We start from the raw sequence: 16230 nt of genomic DNA, 5'->3' as shown, positions 1-16230 counted from the left end.
GAATAGAGAAGTGGTTACCAGACAGGGATCGAGACATCTTTGTCTGCGTCACAAATTCCTGTAATCTCAGATGGAGTAGCTGGAGCACAACTTTGACATGACAACTCAGACATGACTGTTGCAAATGAATCAAGTCAAGCCAGGACTTCATCTAAATAGTTTTTCCCTTTAAAATATATAAAATAATCTGATTTATTCTTATATGATATTTTTTTATTTTGGGTAACAGACATTTTAGCATTTGGAACAAGACAAGCAACACATTTTGAAAGATGCAAACCATCACTTTGACCACTCATTTCAATATCTTTCAACTGAGCAAACATTTACCTCTTCTCCTTCCAGGTTGATATCATGTGGAGCAGTGATGCGTCCCTATGTGGAGGCCAATATATCCCACAAGTCCCACACCACCATCAAGTACTTCCTGAAAATGTGGAGCAGCGTCAGCGAGACACTGATCTTCATCTTTCTGGGCGTAGCCACGGTGGACGGACCTCACTCTTGGAACTGGATCTTCGTCACTGTCACTGTCATTCTGTGTCTGGTGGCACGGGTCATAGGTTAGATCTTTTGCAGCAGTTCTCTCATGCCTTATAAATGTAATGTTTCCATGCTTGGATGTGAAGTAGTTTAAAGGGGAAATAATATGCAGCAGAGGAAGTGTTTTAGAAATTAATTCTCGGGAGATCTACACTGAGCAAAATTATAAACGCAACACTTTGTTTTTGCCCCCATTTTTCATGAGCTGAACTCAAAGATCTAAAGACTTTTTCTATGTCCACAAAAGGCTTATTTCTCTCAAATATTGTTCACAAATCTGTCTAAATCTGTGATAGTGAGCACTTCTCCTTTTCCGAGATAATCCATCCACCTCACAGGTGTGACATATCAAGATGCTGATTAGACAGCATGATTATTTCACAGGTGTGCCTTAGGCTGGCCACAATAAAAGACCACTCTAAAATGTGCAGTTTTACTGTATTGGTGGAGTCGGGGGGTCTGAAAACCAGTCAGTATCTGGTGTGACCACCGTTTGCCTCACGCAGTGCAACACATCTCCTTCGCATAGAGTTGATCAGGTTGTTGATTGTGGCCTGTGGAATGTTGGTCCACTACTCTTCGATGGCTGTGCGAAGTTGCTGGATATTGGCAGGACCTGGAACACGCTGTCGTATACGCCAATCGAGAGCATCCCAAACATGCTCAATGGATGACATGTCTGGTGAGTATGCGGGCCATGCAAGAACTGGGATGTTTTCAGCTTCCAGGAATTGTGTACAGATCCTTGCAACATGGGGCCGTGCATTATCATGCTGCAACATGAGGTGATGGTCGTGGATGAATGGCACAATCATGGGCCTCAGGATCTCGTCACGGTATCTCTGTGCTTTCAAAATGCCATCAATAAAATGCTCCTATGTTCGTTGTCCATAACATACGCCTGCCCATACCATAACCCCACCGCCACCATGGGCCACTCGATCCACAACGTTGACATCAGCAAACCGCTCACCCACACGACGCAATACACGCTGTCTGCCATCTGCCCTGTACAGTGAAAACCGGGATTCGTCCGTGAAGAGATCACCTCTCCAAAGTGCCAGACGCGATCGAATGTGAGCATTTTCCCACTCAAGTCGGTTACGACGACGAACTGCAGTCAGGTCGAGACCCCGATGAGGACGACGAGCATGCAGATGAGCTTCCCTGAGACGGTTTCTGACAGTTTGTGTAGAAAGCTGTCCGGTTGGCTGGTCTCAGACGATGTTGGAGGTGAAGATGCTTGATATGGAGGTCCTGGGCTGGTGTGGTTACACGTGGTCTGCGGTTGTGAGGCCTGTTGGATGTACTGCCAAATTCTCTGAAACGCCTTTGGAGACGGCTTATGGTAGAGAAATGAACATTCAATTCACGGGCAACAGCTCTGGTGGACATTCCTGCAGTCAGCATGCCAATTGCACGCTCCCTCAAAACTTGCGACATCTGTGGCATTGTGCTGTGATAAAACTGCACATTTTAGAGTGGTCTTTTATTGTGGCCAGCCTAAGGCACACCTGTGCAATAATCACTAATCACTAACACAGATTTAGACAGATTTGTGAACAATATTTGAGAGAAATAAGCCTTTTGTGTACATATAAAAAGTCTTAGATCTTTGAGTTCAGCTCATGAAAAATGTGGGCAAAAACAAGTGTTGCATTTATAATTTTGTTCAGTGTAGTTGACAATGTGTTTGCCACTTGAAATGTTTTATTATATTATTTAATAAAATTTGTAATTTAAAGGCCTCACATGCAAATCAAGAAAGAAGCGTTAAGAAACTAGAATTTATTTTGAAAGTAGATTAATTATAAAAATAATAATAATAGTACACTTTCTGGTGAGCGGCAATTTTCACAACAAGGTTTTGTTTACTGTGTCAAAAGGCCTTTGTTTTAAAAAAAGGAACTGGGAGCAGGGGAGCGTAGTAAATGCTACTTCATGTTTCAGTAATGGAAAACAATTTAAAATCTTCTTGTCCATTTAAATGCTCTGCAGGTTTTGGTTTATTTACAACTTATCAGGTATCATTTATATTACTGATGACTACTTTCCAAAGTATGTTGTACAGTTTTAAATTGCTGGCCAGGCAGCAGTTAGTTTCCATTTATATCGCTGTGATACGATTTTCATATCACAGCTGACTTTGCGAGAGATGGATAGCTCATTAAAATAAAACCATTTATGTACATGCCGGTTGGTTTGATATATTTTGTTATTATAACTAATTTTAAAGCCGAGACACTTACATCTTTAAAGTTTGAAAATAATCTGCTTTGTAACATCTTCTCACACACAATACAAATTTCTCATTGTGTCCTTCATAGGAGTGATTGGCTTGACCTACATCATCAACAATTTCCGCATTGTCAAGCTGACCACCAAGGATCAGTTCATTATAGCCTATGGTGGCCTGCGAGGCGCCATTGCCTTCTCCCTCGGCTTCCTGCTGGACGATGGTCGGTTTCCCATGAGAGAAATGTTCCTCACTGCCATCATCACTGTTATCTTCTTCACGGTCTTTGTGCAGGTATGAGTAACTTCAAGCTTTAGCCTTGTTATGGGATTTTGTTGTGACCACAATCAACGCACAAGTTTACTTTTTATTTAATTAAGACCCGTTCCAACTATTCAATATGATTCCTGTGCTTTAACTCTTCACCTGTTGTAAAAACGTTGCACATTGTTTGACCTCTGCACTAATCCAATGTTCTGCAGTTTACCCACTAATTTGCATCTGTTATCACCAACTATACCAGTTTGCAAAAGAGCTCATTTTCAGTCTTGTATATTTGCCTCGTGAGTTTAAATTCACACTGCAGCACTGTTTGAATTCTCCCTGACTGGTAGACTAACAAAAACAGTTTAGCTCAGAACAGAATCAAACCATAGATAAACCAGTCTCCTGGTAACACTGTAGAAAGATTCTTGGACGTGAATTAGACCCAGAATGGCAGCAGCTAAAATAAAACCCCGAAGACATGTGCCCTCTCCTCAGAGGCCGGATTAGGAAACAATGTTTTATTCATGCCACTCGACTTAGCACTGGCAGCTGATGCTGAAACAGATGCAGATAGAAGGTTGACACGCCCACTTCAACCTGCAATATGGGCTGAAAATATAACTGTATGAGGGAGACTGGGATTTAGAGAGTGATGTTATTTACTCAGTGATAGTTAATACAGGAATAATTAGAGGAGGACCCGTTGAGATTCTGGATTCTTGGTCTTGTCTGTAGCCTCACTAGCTTTTTGAATATCTCCTTTAATGTTGTTGTAACTATTTTTAGTATAATTATATGGAATTCAGAACATTTATTTATTGAAAACTGCCAAATGAGTAAGGTTAGGTTGTTGATCAATTCATAGGGTTGGAACTTAATCGTCCTACCCTTGTGTTCCTATTTTTGTGTTTTTTGAGCACCAGGAAGCTGATTAAATTCAAACAAGGCACAAATCTCTTGGCAGATTTTCCCTGCAAAGAAATTGAGGGAAGGACTATGGATGATTCATTCCTTCATTGTGACAGGTTTTAAATTGCAGTGTTTGGTGTTAAGTGCAACACAAACATTAGGAATGAGCATGACGTATTTACTTCAAACTTGTTTAAGGTGAAGAAATAAGTGTAGCCATTTAGAATATAGATAAAGTTCCTTTTTGTACGTTGCCTCCTCGCAGAAAAGGGTTTTACGAAAATATCAGGAATATTCTGCCACCCACTTTAGGCTATTACGGTTAACTAGATTGCCGACTTAATCTTTTAAGAAGCAGAATGATACGTTCAAGCCTTTAGGTGCGGACAGGCATGATCACACACATACACACACATTAATCATACTGATGTTTGATTTTAAGTTCCTGGGGCCACGCATTTTTCTTCGTCAGTAACACACTTAGAACAGAGTTGGACGATACAAGCTGTCAATCACAATGTATCAACGCACCAATACATACGGGGCATCGTCTATTTTACTCTCAATGGACCATAATTTACAGAGTTGATCATCATGATGTATTGTATTGAAGACTTGAAACTAGCAAATGAGACCATAAACTCCTCAAGAAAACATTACTGACATTATAAATCAAGTGAGAAGAATAGTCATTTTCTCATAGACTTCTGTAGAAACACTTTCAGGAACTGGTGACTAAGTTCATTTTTATATAGTCTTGGATTCTCCAATAGGCTCACTCTGACATTTTCTTGAAATTGTTCTAGGTGGCTGGCAGGAAACGTTCAAATGTGAGCAACATTTGCGGACGTTTGTATTCTCACATCCAGCCCCTGTAAAAGTTCAGGAAAATCTGGAGTTCAGTACTTTGCTTAACTGTCACTGACAATGGATCATACAGACACAATATCAATATGTTTTAGCAGTTCAGGATTTTTTTCTTTGCACCTTATATACATTAAATAATACATGTGCGAGATATCAGTGTGTTGTATTATTTACAAGTAGAAGAGATTCAGAAAGGTAATCTTACTACAATTTGACTTTATAGATTTGTCCACTTTTCTTAAGTTGTCAGCCTCTGAAGTGATGAGAGATGACAGCAAAGATGGCAGTTGTTGCGAAAGGTTGTGTGTAAATCTGCCGGTTTTGTTAATCGACTGTTGCACAATCTGGAAATGTGGCAGCTGTTGACTGGAAAAGGCGTATAGGAGCTGATCAGCCGATATCAGTTGATGGAGAGCGCTGTTTATGTTTTGTAGTTCACTCATACATCACATCATAGAAAGACCATAAGAATAATACAGATACAAGATTTAAACCCCTAATGCACAGTTGGTCTCATTTCACTCAACCATAGTCTGGTTGATAAATGCCTATTTACAGTCTTTAGCTGAGGCCAGCAGGCGTTAACAGTGTTACATGTTTTATTCTTCTCATTCCTCTGATTGCAGGGCATGACCATCAAACCCCTGGTGGAGCTGCTGGCAGTAAAGAAAAAACAGGAGGCCAAGCGCACGATTAACGAGGAAATCCACACCCAGGTAAAATTATCCGCTCAGCCTCCATCGTCAGAGGTTCATGATTTCTTGATGCTTTGGACACATGAATGACCCGGAGTGTTTTTGTTTGCAGCTGTTTAATGAAATATCAACTTTTTTGAAATGCGTTGAACCACATCTTCTACATAAATGAGTGTGACACAAGTTCCTCTTATAGCGAGCAACCAATTGCTTAACAATGCCTTCTCATTTCTTGTCGTGTTTTTGTTTACTAGTCTGGACTGGGAAATTCTCAGAAGATGCAAAAATAATACAATTTTGATATTGATGTTGTTTTAGTATAATGTAAAACTCTGAGGCCATTTAGTTGATCAAATTTAGATTGCTGCTTCCACCTACTGGCTGTGTGGTGGTATTTCATCTCAATACAGTACAGTGAACTGGTTCAGCATAATGAATGACAATCATAAAATTCTATAATGGCAACCTTTTTAACTGCTAGTTAAGTACATACAGAGCCTTTTTATCCACATTATTTGCTTGTGGAGAAAATTTACAAGTGACCACCAATAGTCCATAATCCCTGAGGGTTTTAAAGCTATTAACACAGCTCGGATAGGCAAACACACACGACGGGCATCTCCAGGGCTTTGTGGTGAGTCACCAGTGCTCGAGGCTGGAAGAGCAGGCTGTCCAAACGTTTTCTCCTCCACTGCAACACACCAGTGACTAGAGTCAACAGAACTGGCTGAGTACAGAGTCCTGCTGGGCTACAATGTGGAATGGAATCCGAATGTTGTGCTACCCAGGCTTCTGTTATGTAGTTTGCAAATTCACTCATGAATTTACGTATTTATTTATTATGGCAGGCAAGCAGCTAGGTGACATACAACACCGGCCCCACCTTCTGCATATCCTTTCAAACACCTTTTAAAGATTTTGTTGCTCCATTTGAAAAATAGGGATGACAATTGGAAAAATGACATATGTAACTATATGACTATTATACTGTATGTTAATATAGTAAATTACTCACGATGATCATGGTATCACAATATAAGAGATAAAGACTATATTCACTTAATTGTGAGACAGTCATGTAAGAAAAAAACTTGCAAAAACACCTGCACATTTATCCAAACGTTAACCAGACTTAATCAGTCACTTCTGACTAAGCAGAAGTAGATTCGGTGGCTTTGCTTAATGACGTGTTGCCATAGCAACAACGCCCATCAGACTGTCATCTGCAGACTTAGTCAGAACACCAGGGCGACCCGCGGGGCCGGCAGCAGTCTGAACAGCAAACGAGCGATACATAGAAACGGTTCCTGTGGTTCTCTGAGCAGACGTGTAGCCACTGTTAATAACCGCTCTCCAATCAATCACCTGCTGCTGCTGCTGCTAACGCTGCTGGATTTCTCTCCACTTTAAAACATGTTGCCTGTTGTTGTTGATAACGATGCTGGTCGTCTTACCTGAGAGGCAGAGCGTACGTGTGGTACCAGAGTCCCTGTATTCACCGCGAATAACCTTAATATCGCTTGTCATAAATGTTAGTTTATACATTTGAAAAAGACACTTTTGCCTCCAAGTGGTAAACTGTGCATACAGACATACATACAGACATTTCACACACAAAACACACAGTTTAATCTCTGTTCTGATTGTAAAGATGATTTTCTGTTTTCTTTCTGATCCCCAGTTCCTTGACCACTTACTGACTGGAATCGAGGACATCTGTGGACACTATGGACACCACCACTGGAAGGACAAGTATGGATTTTACAGTGAACTGACGCTACAACTAGCGGTCACCAGAGAACACGAGAGCTGCATTGTTTTCATTACGGATTGATCGTCCAGTTATAGAATATCAAACGATGACAAACAAACCTTTGACTCTGTAAAACTTTATGCAAGGTCTTGTTTTTTACTCAGCGAGTGGCTCATATTATTAGTTAACTATCAAAGAATGATTAATCATTGATAAATTTTTCCTCATAATCAGCTCATTATTCTAGCTCTGTAGAGAAAACTGATAAACTGTGGATCTAAATGTGAAGTAATCGCTGTCATTAATTCATTCCACATCTTTTTTTTTTCCCCTGCACTCTGTCCGACCCCCTTCCCGCTCTGTGCCCTGGTCTTTACCTTCATGTCTCTGTTGTCACCCGTCTCTCCTCTCCCCCTACCAGACTGAACCGCTTCAACAAGAAGTATGTGAAGAAGTGCCTGATTGTGGGCGAACGCTCCAAGGAGCCGCAGCTCATCGCCTTCTATCACAAGATGGAGATGAAACAGGCCATTGAGCTGGTGGAGAGCGGAGGGGGAGTGAAGATGCCGTCTGCTGTGCCCTCCACCGTTTCCATGCAGTGAGTGTTGAGATCACATCAGGAGGCCAAAGCGAATATTTTTATATTTCACAATGTGAAAGCAGTCTGTAGCCTGTAGCTTTATGATGAGTTTTAGTTCATTGTGCCTGAGTTTAATTTATTTGTACTTCAAACCCCCAAAGGTAGAGTGAAGTGTTGTTTTGGGTGTCTGTGTTTCTGCCAGAGTCGATATCTACAATGTTAGGCTATCACTCACAGACTAAGATGGGACCGGATAAAGACAGATCTTTATGAAACTTGGTATACGAGTTAATATGTATATTGTCTGCAAGCAAATACATTTTGGTTCTCCACGGTCAAAGGGCAAGGTCACCAAATAGCCCCAAATGTATTATCTTACATATCTCATGAACCAATGGTCTTATCGAGATGGGAACGGTTGTTAAGTTTATGGAAAGGCCGTTCAGGTAAATTGCATAGAATTCAACTCAATCTGTCATCTTCTTGCAGAAAAATGAGGTCAGTGTTCACAAATTTTCAGCAAATTTGACCTTTCCATCAGAAATCCATTTACAGGTGACCTATTGACCATCTAACCATACACATCAAAACTAGAGCCAATTCTGAGCTCATATATCACATTTGACTTTTAAAAGGACACGGTCACAATTACAATTTATGCAAGATTACAAACAAAATTTGATGGAATTCTCATAGTGTAAAATCTCTAGCGAACTTCATAATGACATCATGTTAAATTATCAAATTTTCTCCAAAATGCCATATGCAACGTTACGTGAATGGGGGTGAAGTCTGCCATCTCTGATTGCCTTAATGTAATTATTTAAAGGTAAAGAGATCAAAATTGTCTTTTCAAGGATATATTTTTGATATCTGATGGGATTGTGACATCGATCCAGAGGTAGAGAGGGTCGGCTGATGACTGGAAGGTCTCAGGTTCATTGATAAACCGATGTATTACAGTTGTGAGGTGTTTTGTAGCTGCTTACACATAAACAATAGAGTCAAGAGTCTTTTATTGTCATATGCACAGTTAAATCTATGAAATTCTTAGTCCTTACATTGACACAATTTAAGATTGGACTTGGACTTCAGACATATAGAGCTTTTCTAGTCTTACTGACCACTCAAAGAGCTTGAAAGCACAAATCACATTCACACATTCACACAGCGCTGCTGTTTACCATGCTTTTTCTGTCACATTCATACACTGCATTCATACAGATGCAATTAAGGGTTAAGTGTCTTGCCCAAGGACACATCGGCATGCGGACTGGGGGAAGCTGGGATCGAGCCGCCGACATTCGGGTTGGTGGATGACTGACCACAGCAGCCCAACTAAAAATAAAATATTAAAATGAATAATAGATAAAAATAGGTATACATCTATAGTCATAAAATATATTAATACACATGTGAATATGTAGACAAAGTGGGTGTGCATTGTTGTGAAACAAATACTGTCATCATCCCCTTTTCTGTCATCCACTAAGTGAGGAGGAGTTGCTGGTTATCGCAGCACAATCTGCTTGTCTTTTTTTTCACTAATGTCACATTTGTCAGTGATAATTTACTCATTAAGCCTTGGTCAGTCTTAATATCCAGTGCAAGCACATGAGTCACTCTTCACTAAAATGTTGCAATAGCTGGAGACACTTGGATACACAAGTGGGAATGTTGAAGAGTTTGATCACTGCAGCTTTCCGCTCTGCTGCACTCAGACCAGGGACAGACAAGATCAGAGCAGACTGTTAAAGAAAATAAATCACTTAGCAAACCACTTACCGTGTTCAAATTGGGTGTCAGTGACAGGAAGAACTAATGTAAGTTTTACAGAAATTATTTTTCTTGCTCCTCTTCATGTAAGACGTTGTCTGTTCAAAGCTGGACTACGACATAATAAACTTGCTCTCAGGCATCTGCTTTCACAAACGTAAACATGACCGACTTTTTTCCACTGGCCTGCGATTTAAAACTCTGATACATTTTCTTGAATGTTTCTCAGGAACATTCAGCCCAAGAAGCCTCCTCCTGCCAAGTCTGCAGAGAGATCTCTGCCACAGCTGCCTAAAGGCAGAGAGGAGGAGATCAGGAAGATCCTCAGGAGTAACCTTCAGAAGACACGACAGAGGGTAACGCTGCTGCTTCATTAGAAAAATGATGAAATCGATTTTATTTAATAGCTAAAGATGTATTGTGATTTCAAGCATATCACGATTTCAAAGGTTATTTTTGATTGATCACAGTATTGATTTGCACTGATAAAGTAACCCTGCCGAATTAATTTATAGTGTATTGATATTTTTTTTTGAGAATCAAATCATTATCTTTACTCATACATAAAGTCATACATACATTACTGAATATAATTTTTATTGATTTACATCGTTAAAAGGTTTGTTACCTTTCCTTTAGCTGCGCTCCTACAACAGACACACTCTGGTGGTGGATCCGTACGAGGATGGATTCGGTGACTTGCTCATCAAGAAGCAAAAGATGATTGAGCTGGAGAAGAAGGTACGATTGTCAGCCTCGGTGAAGGCAATACGTCAAGAATCACCACCACATCACAAAATCAGCACAGTTGAAACAAACATATTTTGATTAGTCATTTCTGAAGAAGTCACAGCATTTTACAACGGTCAGGTAATGCAGTCTGGTTTATGACACAAGTTTGTAGTAAAAGTTTTTGTAATGAAGAAACCAAAGAAGCTTTTGGAGGCAGCCTTTTCTCCTTTCGTAACGAGCCCCAGCAGCTAATTGATTCCGCCAAAACTATGATTTGTGTTCTAATAAGAGTCCACCTTCAGTCTCCTAAATTAATTTTCCCGACACAAACGGGAGCTGATTTGTTTGCACAGTTGAGTGGCCTTACCGCAAATTTCCATTTCATCAGCTTGTAATTGCATAATGAAAATAGACTCTTGTTTTGTTTAAATGGAATGTGCTTCTAGCCACCTTAGCCTCAAGAGGATTTCTGCAGAGACTATCAAGGCAAGACATAATTCTAAGGAAGTTTCTCGAAGATATTAATTAATGGGGAATGGCTGAGAACGGTTTAAGTTCGGCTGCTGTGCTTCCCACACAAAGGGAATGAGGCAGGAAATGTATTTCCTATAATTTTTCTGTCTTCTGAACTTTGTATATATTGACAGAAAATTATTATGGAAAGTTCATTATACAACAGTTATATTTTCATTACACGAAGAAGGGTGAATCAATCCATAAACAAACAGTATCCTTGTGTTTTCCCAGATAAAAGAGATGAATAACTACCTGACGGTGCCTGCAGCTCCTCCCGACTCCCCGACAATGTGTAGAGCCCGACTGGCCTCAGGTAAACACATCTGTCATGGCCACAGCCAAATGCAAACACTCAATATCTACCACCACTTTAATGTCAGGTACTACGTGACACAATGGGAGGAATTCCCCGTGTCACTGACGGGATCCACATGGATCAGTCGTTATATTTTGTAAAGCTCACTAAAGCAGCATTCCTCAAACTATAAACGCTGCAGGAAGCACCGCTGCTCTTCACAGCTGCGGCAACAGATATTTCCCCTCTGATGGAAATATGTTTGCTCGGGGTGTAAACCAGTGTGTGGTTTTTATTTTAGGGAGAGATACTGATTTCAAACCTGCTGAGCAGCAGAGAGGGAACAAAATCTGTGCAGGTATGTGGTGAGTGTAGAGGGTTTTCATTTTGAGTTGTGATAACCCAGCAGCAGTCCTAACATGCATGCTCCAGTTATCCTCCTTGTTATCATTCATTAAAGGAGACATATTATGCTCATATTCAGGTTCATCATTTTCAATTGGGTTATTGAAAAGGTTTACATGCTCTAATGTTCAGAAAACACATCAGAATACTCAGTGTCCAATCCTGCAGCTCTTTCAGCCTCTGTCTGAAACGCTTGGTTGTAGCTCATGTCTCTTTAAGGTTCCCCCTTTAAAGCCCAGTCTGCTCTTATTGGTCAGCTGGCCAACTATGTTGTGATTGGTCAACCGCTTCCAGTGCATGTAGGAAGTGTCTGCCTCCACTCTCCCTGTACCTAGCTGCAAGCCGTCGGCCGGACTACTGACTAGGCGTTTCAGGAGATCCAGGAGAAGTGTTTTCTGTCGGGGAGAGGAGCTCACTTTACCACAGATAAAACACATAAAACCTTTATAACACACTAGAGGAAAGGAAAAAAACTGAAAAAGCATAATATGTCTCCTGACTAGTCATCACTAATGAGGGGATGTCATGACATGATTGACAAGGACACATTCAGGCGATTTATTACGGCCAAGAAAAAAGAGTCCTGCTGTTTACGGCATGTTACATTTAGAATACTTCAGTTTGTGTTTTTCTTTTTCACTTTTTGCTAAATGTGGAATTATTTCAGCATGTGTTGCATCATACATGTGACTTAAATTGGCTTTTTGGTTTGTTTGTTTGTTTGTTTTATTGTAAAATATTTAGACGGTCTGTTAAAGCCTGCTGTTACATACACCTAATGTTCTTGTACGCTGATGGAATGACTGAATGATATTAGATCCTTTTTAAAGTCCTATTAAAGCTAATTCGCTGCTATTGTGTCCCTTTCCTGCCTCCAGACCCCCAAGCCTACAGTGTGAAGCAGTCGTCCGACAGCGTGCCGACCATCCAGGTAGACCTGGCCTCTCCTCAGTCTCCAGACTCCGTCAATGTGATGGATGAGTTCAGGCGGGCCAAGCAGCAGCAGGAGGAGGAGGAGGAGTACCAGGGCCTGATGATGAAGCCTCCCCAGGGGCCCAGCGGACCTAATAAACCGGGCGAGGCGGACACAACCAGAGATCCGCAGAAGCTGACGAGGTGTCTCAGTGACCCTGGTCCCAGCGCAGACGAGGACGAGGATGAACCCTTCCTGTCTTGATATGGCAGAGTGGATACGGAGGGATCACTGGTTAGAGGAGACAGGGCTGCCTCACTGCTCTGCTCTCAATTATCTCTTTGGTCCAGAAACCATACAAGCCAAAACTGAAAATGCTGTACAGAGCAGAAACTAAAAGCAGAAAGAGAAGAAGAAGAAAAAAAAAAAAAAGAGCCATTAGTTTGTTATTGTCATTGCTCTTTATTTTTGTAGACAGGACTTGAACAGCATTGGCTGAGAAACGGTGGAGACAATAGTCAGACATTCAGGACAGAACTATGCATTACCAAAGGTCTGGACTGTTTTTGTGTCAGACAATGTCGTTTTTACTTTAGTGTTTTACTTCTTTCTTTCTTTCTGGTTTTATTTTTGTTTGTGATTTTACAGCTTTTCTTTTGTCTTCAAGGCTACATCCTCAGAGACACACTGGTCCTCGTCCTTAATGTAATCAACAAAGCAAACTAGTTAGTGCAGTTTTCACTTTCAAAAACAGAATTGGAGTTCTTTCATTTCATCACTTGAAATTGCTGGATACTCAAACTTTTAGCTAGTTGCAAGTATTTTTGCCTTATTTTATGTTGTATCTTTTCACTTGGTGCATTTCTATTTGTTTTTTTGATTTCAGGGGTACTAACATCTGTTTGTAATCAGAGTTTGTTCCAGTGTTTGTGGGATGTAGGTCCATGCTGGATGTATTGAGTCTTTGCAAATCACTGTGTAAAAGAACCACAGTTCTTTATCGTCGTGCTCACCGACCCGCAGCCTTGTCCTGTGGCTGTAGAGGGATTTCATGTGGTCTTGAGGAATGTTTCATCACTATTGTACAAAGTAGTTCTGACCTACACGTGTGGAGTGAAGGCGAGTATGATGGAAACTCAAGAGTTACGCCGCGATGCAGCACAGATGTTTTTGATGTCAGCCAACGAAGTCTAAAGTTGACTAACCTGTTGTCATTTCACATTTCTGTGTCAATGTTTTACGATTTACCTTCGTTAAGGACCCTTGTTAGAGTAGATTCCTCAGATGTAACGAACAAGTGCCCATCTAACGCCATCACCTTCACTCTCCTATTTTCAACTTTTATACCACAGGAGTTGTTTATGATATATCAGATCTAAATGTTCAATGCTCACTATCTTTAACATTTCTTCCTTCAGTTTTTTTCTTTTTTACTGGCTTTTATGGGAAGCGTTTCTGTCCTTCATTAATCTCGAAGATATTACAGGATGCGACAAGTGAAAGTTTGTTTGTGCAGGAATCCATCCACGCCCCCTAACCTTCTTACAATCCAAGTTTGTAGGATTGTAAGAATCCTTGTCAAGACATGTAAGAATTTTGTCAAGACAAAAATAAAAAAGTAATTCTATGCAGTATAGATGTGTAAAATATGTAAATTAATTATAACATCCTATATTTATGAATACCCTTTAAAACTGAAGTATTATAATCTTTTTAACATCCAAAACATTTTTGCACACCTGAGCAAGAATGTAAAAATACTTGCAGTCATGAAAACATAGTCTACTGTTTTATTAATACTGTGCGTTCACGCTGAACGCGACGCAAATCTTCCATGCGCTGAAATTAAATACAAAGTCAGGGGCGTAGTTTGCATCATTTCGCTTTACGCGTGACGCCATGTCGCGAAAAGCCAACTAGCGCTGAGATCCTCCCGTGAAATCCCTGAAGTTCACGTCCGACAGAGAACGGACAGATATTCTCGGGTTGTGTTTACTCGCGCGAGTAAATAGAAATGATCCGGTGGCCAACCAAAATTTGCTTCGCATTTGGTGTGAACATAGCATATGGCTCACTGTATGTAGTTGCACAGTGTGAACGCTAGCCAGTGTAGAATACATATCTTTTTACACAGCTGCTCAGTGAATCAGAATATGAAGTAATTTACGTCAAAGTTTGTTTTTTTCCCCCAATCACACGGTGCCACAGTAAACCCATGAGTATTTCATCATCACTTCACATCACTCCATCAAAGTAGAGTGTAGTTTCTCCATAGAGACAATCCAAAGAGCAAAATTTCGGTTTTGAAACACGGTCTCAACGAAGAAGCTCAAGTGAGTCAATGTTCTACTTTGGTCTGTTCGTGACTGTTGAATCCTTCCTGATCCTAGCTGAGTGTGTGTGGGGGGGACTGAAGAGGACTTGCTGTGGTTACTGTTACTGTAGCGAGATTCATAAGATATTTCGTCTGCACACGTGTGCACCTGCGCCGTAGTCGATCATGTTTACACCCGTCCTTGCCCTTGACACGTTCCCTCCCCTCCCAATCTCTAAAAGGATAATTGCAGCCGAGAGCGGCGAGGGTCAGACCTTAAAGCGGCTCATTTCCCCGTCACGACCAAATTGAATTTCTTTCGGAAATGTCCGTGTGTGCGAGAGAAGAGCGCTTAAAATGTCAACAGGGACAAGGTCAAACACAGACGGGTTGTTAAAAACCCTGGAATGACTAAAGGACAGGTGGGCGCCATCTACCCCCCCCCCCCCCCCCCCCCCCCCCCCCCCCCGATGATATATACGCGCAGCGTTACATTCTTTAAGGTTCTGAAATTGTGTTGTCGTAACATTACCAAAAACTTAAATTGAAACAATTCTTAAAAATGAGAAGCCATGTCCCTAATTACTTCATTTTAGTCCAAAGACTTGAAGAAAGGAAAGAAAAAAACCACTATTTTCACACTTTAATTTTTCATACCAAAGTCCACAATGCAAACATTCTCTCAGAGGAGAAATGCTTGGTGCAGAAAACCTCAACCTGACGTCATACGCCTTTGAGAGGAACCTACTTCATTCTGTTCATATATCAGAAAGTCACACGTATCATTTTGCCTTTGTTTTGCTCTCAATGCACAAACCAAACAAAAATCTCTATTTGAATCACTTGTCTTTTTTCTTCTTCAAATGAATGTTTCTGTTGTTAATTCTAGAGATTCCAGCCTGGATGAAAAGACAAATTAATCAGCGGTGAAGAGTTTCAAGTCGTATCATTGGTGGTTTCCATTGAATGTGTTGGACTGAATCACAACATCAACACTGTTGCCTCACCAGCATTCACTCCAGCTTTGTGATGCATCACTGTGCTTTAAAATGCTCCATGTGCTTTACTTGTTCAACTGCTTTATCGTACAAAGACTTTGTTGGGCTTTACATTGACATCTGAGTGTCTTTTTTTTGTGGTTTATTTTTAATTGGTACTTTATTGGGATTTGTGTGCATTGTAACACTCCATGTGGATCACAGAGGATTTAAGGCTTTACTGTTGTTGTTTCTTCCTATTCCATGCTGTTCCTGTGACGGCACCCCAGAAACATTTGTCACCTTGTGTTTAAACTTTAGAGTTCAGGTTCTGGCTACAAATATGAATTAACGATTGGAAACGGTCATCAGTACAGCTCAAATTCAGTGCTCCCTGATTACATTGTTAGTTCCATGAAAGTTAAGTGAAGGCATTGATTACAGTCGGCCAC

At 40.7% G+C, this 16230-nt stretch overlaps 1 protein-coding gene across 2 annotated transcripts in view; it reads left to right on the top strand.

Moving 5' to 3' along the window:
* Positions 1–14123, top strand: part of slc9a1a (solute carrier family 9 member A1a) — a 29641-nt gene extending 15518 nt beyond the window's left edge. The window contains exons 4-13 of one of the 2 annotated variants that reach the window (XM_035623730.2): positions 346–563; positions 2871–3073; positions 5449–5538; positions 7199–7269; positions 7692–7868; positions 9856–9982; positions 10266–10367; positions 11106–11187; positions 11471–11527; positions 12453–14123. In XM_035623730.2, the coding sequence (XP_035479623.1) occupies positions 346–563; positions 2871–3073; positions 5449–5538; positions 7199–7269; positions 7692–7868; positions 9856–9982; positions 10266–10367; positions 11106–11187; positions 11471–11527; positions 12453–12751 (1426 nt within the window). In that variant the 3' untranslated portion in view covers positions 12752–14123. The remainder of the gene's footprint in view (positions 1–345; positions 564–2870; positions 3074–5448; positions 5539–7198; positions 7270–7691; positions 7869–9855; positions 9983–10265; positions 10368–11105; positions 11188–11470; positions 11528–12452) is intronic. The other variant, XM_035623735.2, reaches the window with a different exon arrangement.
* The last annotated feature ends 2107 nt before the right edge of the window (positions 14124–16230 follow it).

Source organism: Scophthalmus maximus, chromosome 1 (assembly GCF_022379125.1).
Source record: "Scophthalmus maximus strain ysfricsl-2021 chromosome 1, ASM2237912v1, whole genome shotgun sequence".
Classification (NCBI taxonomy): domain Eukaryota; kingdom Metazoa; phylum Chordata; class Actinopteri; order Pleuronectiformes; family Scophthalmidae; genus Scophthalmus; species Scophthalmus maximus.
This window is presented reverse-complemented; position numbering and strand designations above follow the sequence as displayed.